Source organism: Amorphotheca resinae, assembly GCF_003019875.1.
Source record: "Amorphotheca resinae ATCC 22711 unplaced genomic scaffold M430scaffold_14, whole genome shotgun sequence".
NCBI classification, from domain to species: domain Eukaryota; kingdom Fungi; phylum Ascomycota; class Leotiomycetes; order Helotiales; family Amorphothecaceae; genus Amorphotheca; species Amorphotheca resinae.
In genome coordinates this window covers 941,002-950,372 of record NW_020194484.1, presented here as the reverse complement: position 1 = coordinate 950,372, position 9,371 = coordinate 941,002, and the positions used below count along the sequence as shown (strand labels likewise).

Genomic DNA, 9,371 nt, shown 5'->3' with positions numbered 1-9,371 from the left:
CCCCTAACCCTAACCCTAACCCTAACCCTAACCCTAACCCTAACCCTAACCCTAACCCTAACCCTAACCCTAAGATTCTCATCTGGCTGGCCTACCAGTCCACCGGAGTCATATACGGTGATATCGGAACCAGGTCTGTCATCTCTTGCTCACTCCCTCGAAGGCAAGCTTCCTGAATACTGATCGGCTCGTAGTCCCCTCTACGTCTACTCGTCCACCTTCACCAGCCACCCAGCATACGACGACCTGCTAGGAGCGCTTTCCATCATCATCTGGTCGCTGACACTTATGGTCACGGTCAAGTACATATTCATAGTCTTATCAGCCGACGATGATGGCGAGGGAGGGACCTTTGCCCTGTACAGCCTCCTGGCGCGCCATGCCTACATCGTGCGGCGTGACCCCAACGTTAACGGGGCACTGAGGATGGAGCGACAACTCACCAGGGACATGAAACCGGCGAACAAGGGCGTTCGAACGGTGATTGAGAGGTCCCGGACTGCCCAAGTTTTCCTCCAGATACTTGGAGTCTTGGGAGTTGCCATGGTCATGTCGTAAGCATACAATACCTCGAGAAACATCAGGCTGGGAGGAGTCCCTGACAAAGTCCTAGGGACGGTGTCCTCACCCCTGCGCAGTCGGTATTAGGAGCGATTCAAGGTATCGAGGTCGCCCACCCCAACATCTCGTCCAGCACCATCGTCGGGTCAACGTGTGCCATTCTCGTCGTCCTTTTCGGCGTGCAGCCGTTTGGAACCTCCAAAATTGCAACCACCTTTGCGCCTATCATCATCATCTGGCTGCTCTTCAACCTCTGTTGCGGCATCTACAATCTGGCAAAATTCGATCACTCAGTCCTCAAAGCGTTCAGTCCCTATTTTGCTGGTTCGTACCTGATGCGCAACAAGACAGATGGGTGGCGGTCCCTGGGTGGCTTGCTACTTGCCTTTACAGGAGTTGAAGCACTTTTCGCCGACCTGGGCGCTTTTAGCCAAAGGGCTATCCAGCTCTCCTGGCTCTGCTTTACGTACCCATGTCTGCTGCTCGCATGTATGTCCTGAGATCCCATCCTGTGATCTCTAATAATTCTCCCATTCGTTATCACTAACAATAATTACTCGCAGACATTGGCCAAGCAGCATATATCTCGCAAGACGCCACTGGAACTGCCTATACCAACCCGTTCTTCTACACGATCATTCCGGGAACCTTCTACTTTAGTCTCGTGATCGCTATTCTGGCTGCCATTGTCGCTTCGCAGGCTATGATTACTGGCGCTTTCCAACTCCTTTCACAGATCATGACGATGTCGTACTTCCCTCATATCAAGACTGTTCATACATCTAAGCTATTCCACGGCCAAGTTTATATGCCGTTGGCGAATTGGTTGCTGATGATTGGTTGCATTGTTGTCACAGCTGCATACAGCAACGTAAGTCTTCCCATCCTGACCAGTACTTCTGGACCTCCTCCCAGTCACCGATCCCCACTCCCCAAGCGAATCTCCACAGCGTACTGACCCCCCTTTAACAGACCACAAGACTCGGCAATGCCTATGGCGTCTGTGTTATCTTCGTAACATTCATCACTACCTGTCTCGTCTCCCTCGTCGCAATTTTGGTTTGGCGCATCAACATACTAATTGTAATCTTCTTCTTCCTCATCTTTGGTTGCCTCGACGGCGTCTATCTCTCCTCGGCACTCACCAAAGTCCCCACCGGTGCCTGGTTCTCGCTCATGCTCGCATGCATTCTCTCTTGCATCTTCGTCCTGTGGCGCTTCGGCAAGGAGCAGCAATGGAAAGCGGAAGGGGAAGACCGTTTCCAACCCTCCCAGCTCCTCACTTCGACCGAAGGTGGGGAGTTCAAACTCACCGCAGCGTACGGTGGCGGTGTTGTCTCCAGTACCAATGGTGTTGGCATCTTCTTCGACAAAGTCGGTCATATGGTACCCATCGTATTTGCACAATTTGTGAGGAAGTTCAGCGCCCGCCCGGAAATCACCGTCTTCTTCCACATGCGTCCCTTACCCACACCATCAATCCCAGAATCCGAAAGATACATTATCCAGCGCACGTCGATCCCGAGCTGCTATCGCCTCACCGTGCGACATGGCTATATGGACTCAGTCGTCTCTCCTGATCTAGGGCGCATGGTCATCGAGCAACTCATCTTGTTTATAACTCGCGGAAATTCGAGCAATACCATTTCCGGAGACTATTCGCCAGCGATTCGCTCGGAACTCGACGCTCTCGACAGAGCTGCCAATGCACAGATTGTGTACGTGATGGGCAAAGAAGAGATGAAGATCAAAAAGGGGACCAATATCATTAGGCGGTTCCTCTTAATGATGTTCTTGTGGATGCGAGAGAACAGTAGGACGAAGATGGCGGACATGAACATTCCTACCGATAACTTGGTCGAGGTCGGGTTCGTGAAAGAGATTTAGATGCCGCTAGTTTATTGTCCTGCGAAGCGTCCTTGGTTTCTAGAGGTTTTAAACGTATAGGAGCTGTAAGCAAGGTTAACCAAATCCAAGTTTGTAGAGAGATCATGGTATGGTGTTTAATGATCAATCTTGACTGGTGAGTTAACTTCTCTGTCAGAGTTGTAATTTGAATCACAATTACATCCCGGCGTAAGTGGGCTTTTCCTTTCCCCGTCCTTCATGAATAATAGAGGTGGCAGAGTTATATACGCAAACTTGTTCCATCAACTCACGAAGCCTTCTAAGTTCTAACCCACTCCTGTAAAGAGGGCGTATTAAACCTCACTGTAGTAATAGCGCTCTTGGAAGAAGGCTACATAGGTAGGTAGATATTGCATCTCTTAAGCTTAGTTCATTCAATAGAACCTAGTTGATATTATATCTTAGTGTTGTGAGTCTGTGACATAAAGGTCCTATACCATTAATTTCCTGCCATCAACCATTCAAATCCTTAGCTTCCTTAGGCTCCGCATTCCCTTTCCCATTAGATGCCTTCTCATCTTCCTCAGTAATATCAGAAAGCGCCGTCGGCTGTTGAATCGCTCCCTCCCCATTTATGTTGAGATGCTGCTCTACTCCTTTGTTCCTACTTCCCGATTCCGCAAGGGGCCTTGTATGCTTTGTTATCAATCGGTCCGCGATCTCCCCCCCTGAGGACAACAGTTCAACTTCGTCATCTTCATCCACGACTGTCGCTCTCAAATTCCTGGAACGAAGAGGAGAAGATTGTCTCTGATTTGAATACCGAACTCTTTCGCGTTCTCTGCTGTTCCTCTGGCGTGCATGGCGGATGTCGATATCTAAATCATCGTCGCTAGTGTCACTATACGAATAATAATTCTCTGAGATTCGGGGCTCCATAACAGAGACCGGTCTACGGTCGCCCCTTTCGATTCGAATGTCGGTGTAGTCGGCAACCCTCTCTGGCGATGTAGTATAGCGCCCCCAATGACTTATGTCTCGCTGTGGTAACACATTCCTTGAATTTGGTCTATAAATATCTTCTTCTGGCCGGGCAATTGCAGATGAACGATATCTGACTGGAGATGGATATCGCGATGCTATAGGCGTCATATGCCTTCCCCTTTCCGCTATGACTTCTGGTTCTCGATACCTGTTGGAATGGTAGGTCTCCTTTGGGGGTATTGTGTAGTCATCAACAGACGCGACGCGAACTGCAGGACTAGGGTAATGTTGTCCGCGGGGGGCTGCGTTGCTGTACATTGCTGGTAAATGGTTGATGTGCGAAGGTCGAGAGGTACTAGACATGCGTCTAGCAATAGACCGAGGCCGCACGCGCTCGCGCTCTTGCTTGGGGATTGACGAGCGTCGGTGCCGAGTATTAGAACCTTCGCTCGCGGCGGAGTCCGGGCTTCGACTTCTAGACCGTTCACCTCCCCTGGAGCCCACGAATATTACCCCAGGGGACTTTACCGACTTTTCCTCGTACTTGAGAATAATGTAAATGCCGTCAACATTAGGTTTTTCATCTTCAAGGTGGAACTTGAATGGTCCAATTTTGACTGATCTCCTAATTTCACTCTTCTCAGGAATGTCAATCAGCACTATAGACCAATCAAATAGATTTCCTCGCTCCTTCCGTTCCGTGACAAGATCATTGATCTGCTGGATTAGGTAAGGGGATAGTAAGGGCAGAACTTCCCACACCGGTTTGAATGATTTGGACTTTCTACGGCCTTTATAATAATCTTTTTCGGCTTCCATTAAGGCTTTGATCATCCAGGAATGCGGTAATGGTGCTGGAGTGCGCCCACCTCCTTGCAAACTTGTTGCCTCGGAGATATACCAGCTTTCGAGCCTAGCAAAACCGGTTTTTGTTGCTGGGTCCCGCCATGCCGAGGGCAGTGTGCTGGTGGTAGATATACTAGGCTCTACTTGTTTCTTTGAAACGAACTTCCCAACAATGTTCCTTTATCCCAAATTAGTAATCTGCATATTTCAAGTAGCAAGACAAGGGATTTCAAGATACCTGAAACTTAGGGTTCTAGACACCTTTTGAAAAGAGGCATTATTGCTCTCAATGGTCGTCGAAGTGGCCATCGGCGCCTTAGTAGGTTGTTCTTCAGATCCCTGAGCGACCTGCATGAGGAGAGCAGCATGGTTATGGTTCGTAGGATGCACATCCTCAACAATAAACTCAATCTGCTGCTGCGTCAAGCCTGGCCTCTCCCTGAGCTTCTTCTTCAACTCATCCCTCTTCTTCTGCACCTCAGCTTCGGCCTTCGCAGCCTTCTCTAAATACTCTTTAATTGCCTCCTGCTCGATTTTCTTCCTCGTCTCCTCTTCTGCTTCCTGCCTTTTCTTTTCTTCGGTCATCAAGAGTATCCGACTCTCCTCTTCTTCCTTCTCTGCTTCATTGTCCAAGAACCTCTCGAATGCCTTTTGCAGCTCTACTTTGAACTCATGTTCCATGTGCGGGTATCCAGACAGAGTCAATTTGCCAGTAGCATCAAAGAAGTCTGGTCTCCTGCGCCCCTCCCGAGCGTTCTTGACTCTCTTCGTATTCAATTTTCTGGCTTGGCTTAAACTCTGAATCGCCTCACGGTACTTTTTCTTCTCGGTCTCAGTCGATCTGTAAGACGTGATTAGTATATGAGCATTCCTGTGTCCCATCAGAACCTTACACAGTCCCAATCATATACGAGTTATGCGCCAAAATTATATTCAGCTTGACGCCCTGCAACTCATCCTTGCAAATCTGCAGTTCCGGTTTTAGTCTCGGCCACAGAGCCCTCTCAAACTTACTCAAATCAATCTCACTCCGGTCAACCACCTTCTTGTCCACTCCCTCCTTATCTTTCCAATTCGCCTTTCGCAACAGGCTCCTCAACTTGTTCACAATCCTCTCACAGTCCGCAATACACCTCTTAGCGAGCTCTAAGCCGTCATCATCCCACGCCCTAGTCTCCTTGTTCTTCTGGATAAGCGATTCTAGCCCACGTAAGTGAGAGAGCGTGGCATCGATCTCGCTTGAAAGGTTGGAGATGTCGTCGGGGGCGGCAGCGACAGACGCCACATATGTGTTAAGTGCATTCGCGAGACTAAGGCCTATTTCGACGACGGCGATGATAGCGCTGGCTTCGCCTATACCCGCTGCCATCGTTACGTGGCGCTGGATAGAAGGGGAGGAGTTAGCGACAATCAGGAGCCCGTGAAGGGTCTGTAGGTCTGGATTTGATATAATTATTGAGATGAGAGAAGGATGCCTAGGATCATCTCAGGTATACTCTATCTCAGCCCCGGATAATTTCGGCCCGTGCCCCACGGGATCTGCCGCTTGCTAATTAATCCGGAGATATCCCCTAAAGAAGCTCTAGCGCCATAGTGCTGTGGGGTAGCTCAAAAGGGACCCTCCTACTAGCCAGACCCCCCGTATTTATACGTTTACTTTTTGGGCGGGGGGTGGGGAGGGGTGTGCGGAGGTGGAGGAAGGGGAACCGAAGCATAATGTGGATTACCACTCCTATTGTTCTACTCTATCTTCAATCCAAGTGGAACAGGTGTTCCCCAATTTTTGTGCCGGCCGGTGGCTATCAGCTAGCTCTCCTTTGATCTTGGCTTTAACAATTGAAGCATACGTCCCTCAGGCTCTGCATATCCACTGCCACTTTTGACAAATCAGGGAAAAATACCTGATAATAGGAGCTCTTCAACTGAGTACATTGTAGACGCCGAGTCTAACTAACACTTAAAAACCGGCCTAAAACTTCTCACCAACCAATTCCTCAGACAAAGTCCAGAGCTTCCGCGCCTCTTCCGGATCACCGGCGTCTGGTCGCAAAGGCTGTGCAATCTGGCAATCCGAGAGGTAGGCGCCGTTGTGTTCTGTAGTGCCAGAGATTATTAGCAGGAGCTTGTTTGAAAGTAGGGCCAGGGGAGAGCGCGTACTAGCTATAGAGGGGTCAAAGGCCGCGACGAGGTGCGTCGAGACTCCTTGTTGTAGCGTCTTGAACTCGTAGTCAGGTTCACGCTCTCTCAAAGATTTGACTGCGGTATTGTTAGAAGAAGCCTTGTAATGTTAAGATTTTGAGAGGATGGCAAATTCTTAAGAGTGTAGAGGAAAAGGAAATGGGTGGACTTACTGAGATTCTCTAAATCTTCTTGGCTTAGGTGACGGAGGAGATTGGTATGGATTCCTGCGTTGTCTTAATGTCGTGTAGAATAATGGGCCTTGAATGGTTCAAAGGTAGAGATAGAGATACAGGGGGAAAGAGGGAAAAGGGCGCTTACCACCGGGGTGGAGACTAAAGGAAAGGATATTGCGGTCCTTCAAACGTTCGGCTAGCGCGATTGAGAAGAGCATATTCGCTGTCTTGACTTGGCCGTACGCAGCCCACTTCTCGTATTTGGTTCCGTTCTGTCGAATAGGGCATGTTGTCAGTGAGACAGAACTCAAAAGGGAGAAATGCGGAAGAAATACATACCGTGAAGCCGGGGTCATCAAATCTGACTGGGCCAAGTCTATGCCCACCACTCGACACATTCACAATCCGCCCACCACTCTTGATTTTATTGGCCTTCAATAGCAGGCAGGTGAATAAAAAGTGGCCAAGATGGCCTACTCCAAATTGACTCTCGAATCCATCTTTCGTCGTGCTATATGGAGCTGCCATCACTGCGGCGTTATTGATTAGCACGTCGATCGCCACGTCTTCCCATGATGCCACTTCGGCCGCTGCTTTTCGAACAGAAGCCAAAGAGTCGAGGTCCATGAGAAAGATGCGAGTCTTGACGGATGGAAAGGCGGCAGTAATCCTCTCAACGACTGGCTTGACACGCTCCTCGGCACGCCCGTGGAGGATCAGAAGAGCTGGAGAGGCTGAGGCGATAGAAAAGGCGGCTTCAGCGCCTAGTCCTCCTTCTCCGGCACCGGTTATGAGGACTAAGTAGTTGTTAGAAAATCTAGTCAGCTAGAAGAGGCTGGTAGAGCATGGACAGACCAGTCTTTCCCACGATGAGGTCCTTGAATCGGGAAGCTACTTCAAGGCCATCCGTGTGTTGGTTAAAACCATTGCTGTTCAAGATGGTTGAAGCAGACATTTTGATCTGTGTGTTCAGCTGAATGCGTAGGGAGTAATAATCAAGAGGTACTCTAATATCTTGAGCGTACGGAAAAGAAAGCTCAAGGCAGACGTTGACGCGGCCTATATATAGGTACCTTAGGGATAACAAGTATCTCTACCTAGCGGGGTTAAAATTTAACTCCGTGCAGTGGTTAACTCCGAATGACTGACAGATGATGCTTGTTCCTCAATCTTCCCTCGTATGAAAATCATGTTGTTTTATAATACCTAGGTAGCGTATCTGCGATCCATTGTTCGCCCTAAGGACTCTTGGAGTCTAGTGCTTCCTCATCGAAATAATGTAACGAGAGATGTGACAGCACCCCAGTCAATGCCTCTTTCCAGGGAAAGGAAAAGCTGCCAGCGTAATTATTTCTCGAATAAAAAGTTACGGTATGAAGTAGCATGTGGTGACTAACGTCGTGGTCAACCACTAATCCGTTGGCGTTTTTGCAGCAATGTAGTGCTGAAGGCCTAGAGCTTTTGATAAGTCGTAGAATGGTACAACATGCTTGAAGGGCTTCACACCTAGAAACTCAATGCCGTAGGTACAGACTCCAGTTATGGAGATGGCCTTCAGAAACAGGCGAAGGGCAAAACTGACTGATGCTGATGCCATAACTTGCTCCGATTGAATTGCTCCTGCTCATCATGCTCGGCTGCTTGTAACCAATTGTCCTCCTTTCACCCATTTGCTGAGGTTGAAACCCTGATATCACCCATTGCGGGACTAACGGGCGTGTGGGAACTCCTTATCTGAGTGGCCATCAAGATAAACGTCAGAGTCAGGTTCGGATTCCAAATCAAGAAAATGCAGACTTCTGAACTTCCTTGGCAGTTTCGACCAGTCTTGTCTTTCCTTTGGTCCTTGGACAATGAAAATATACCCTTTTCGGCTCAACTCTTCCGTCAACCCAGACATCCGCCATTGATAAGTAGCACTCAATTGATCTAACAATGCCAGAAAGCTAGAGCCAAGATCATCTTTAGCTTTTTTGGCATAGGCTTTCAGCTGCAAGATGATTGGTCGCAACAATGAAAAGTGTGGAGATAAACTCGTTCCATGAGTGCACTTGGTGATTCTATCCTAGATATTCGGCTTCTTAAAAAGGTCCGAAACTGTCTGATGCAAGAGCACAGCCGTGTGTCGGGGCCATGTTGGAGTATTTTGAACCATATAATTCAACCAATCCAGAGCACACACTTCTAAGCTTTCTGTCCATTACTTCGCGCCGATGAGGTGGCCGCTAATGTTGTTAATGCTTGGGCTAAAGTAATTGTTGCGGGTGACTTGTCCTCGTCTTCTGCCCAGAAAAGGTGCCGCAGCGTAATTTGGCGGCTCGTCGACTACTGAGCAACATGGACAATTTGAAATATTTGTGATGCCTGTTCCAGATAGAATAGATCGGATTCCTCTAGCATATAGTGGTATGAGGTCTCCAAATCAGCCGGGAGGTGCCGCAAAGGCCTTTCGAGGTCTGTTATCCGGTTCCGGTCTGATCGCCGAATCGAGCTGGGGATGGGCAATCGGATAAGATGGGATAAGAGTGACAAGGGCGATAACACGGGCACTACCCGGCACTATCTGCTCGTTTCGATTCCCCGTCCCGAAGAGACTCGGCCCGGCCCTTGCCATTTCTCTTCTCTATCCCTTGTATCGGCAGTCAACTCCAGAAAAAGCCGCGACATTCTTTTCACCATCAATCCCGATCGGTGGCCAAAGGGTATCTGGCTCTTGCGTCTAGGATAGAAATAGGGAATATCATCCGTAGATATAGACGGGCTGGTTATGAGAGCGCT

At 48.9% G+C, this 9,371-nt stretch overlaps 4 protein-coding genes across 4 annotated transcripts; 1 reads left to right on the top strand and 3 right to left on the bottom strand.

Annotated features, from left to right (window-relative positions):
• Window positions 1-74: 74 nt before the first annotated feature.
• On the top strand, window positions 75-2,448 carry M430DRAFT_110778 (hypothetical protein; the record flags this gene model as incomplete). Its single annotated transcript, XM_024861387.1, has 5 exons — window positions 75-133; window positions 195-554; window positions 614-1,050; window positions 1,125-1,432; window positions 1,534-2,448. Coding segments are annotated over 5 exons (2,079 nt in total), but the record flags the coding sequence as incomplete, so codon positions are not given.
• Window positions 2,449-2,811: 363 nt separating this feature from the next.
• On the bottom strand, window positions 2,812-5,340 carry M430DRAFT_194385 (hypothetical protein). Its single transcript, XM_024864073.1, has 4 exons — window positions 5,250-5,340; window positions 5,133-5,206; window positions 4,478-5,080; window positions 2,812-4,417 (listed from the first exon to the last, which is right to left on the bottom strand). Exons 2-4 carry the CDS (start codon window positions 5,144-5,146, stop codon window positions 2,923-2,925), a joined length of 2,112 nt encoding a protein of 703 aa, XP_024716852.1. The 5' UTR covers window positions 5,147-5,206; window positions 5,250-5,340; the 3' UTR covers window positions 2,812-2,922.
• M430DRAFT_194387 (hypothetical protein) lies at window positions 4,886-5,687 on the bottom strand. Its single transcript, XM_024864074.1, has 3 exons — window positions 5,254-5,687; window positions 5,133-5,206; window positions 4,886-5,080 (listed from the first exon to the last, which is right to left on the bottom strand). Exons 1-2 carry the CDS (start codon window positions 5,606-5,608, stop codon window positions 5,193-5,195), a joined length of 369 nt encoding a protein of 122 aa, XP_024716851.1. The 5' UTR covers window positions 5,609-5,687; the 3' UTR covers window positions 4,886-5,080; window positions 5,133-5,192.
• A 521-nt stretch (window positions 5,688-6,208) lies between these two features.
• M430DRAFT_23342 (hypothetical protein) lies at window positions 6,209-7,548 on the bottom strand (the record flags this gene model as incomplete). Its single annotated transcript, XM_024864883.1, has 6 exons — window positions 6,209-6,333; window positions 6,397-6,495; window positions 6,591-6,644; window positions 6,739-6,865; window positions 6,933-7,390; window positions 7,449-7,548. 6 exons carry the CDS (start codon window positions 7,546-7,548, stop codon window positions 6,209-6,211), a joined length of 963 nt encoding a protein of 320 aa, XP_024716850.1.
• Between the last annotated feature and the right edge of the window lie 1,823 nt (window positions 7,549-9,371).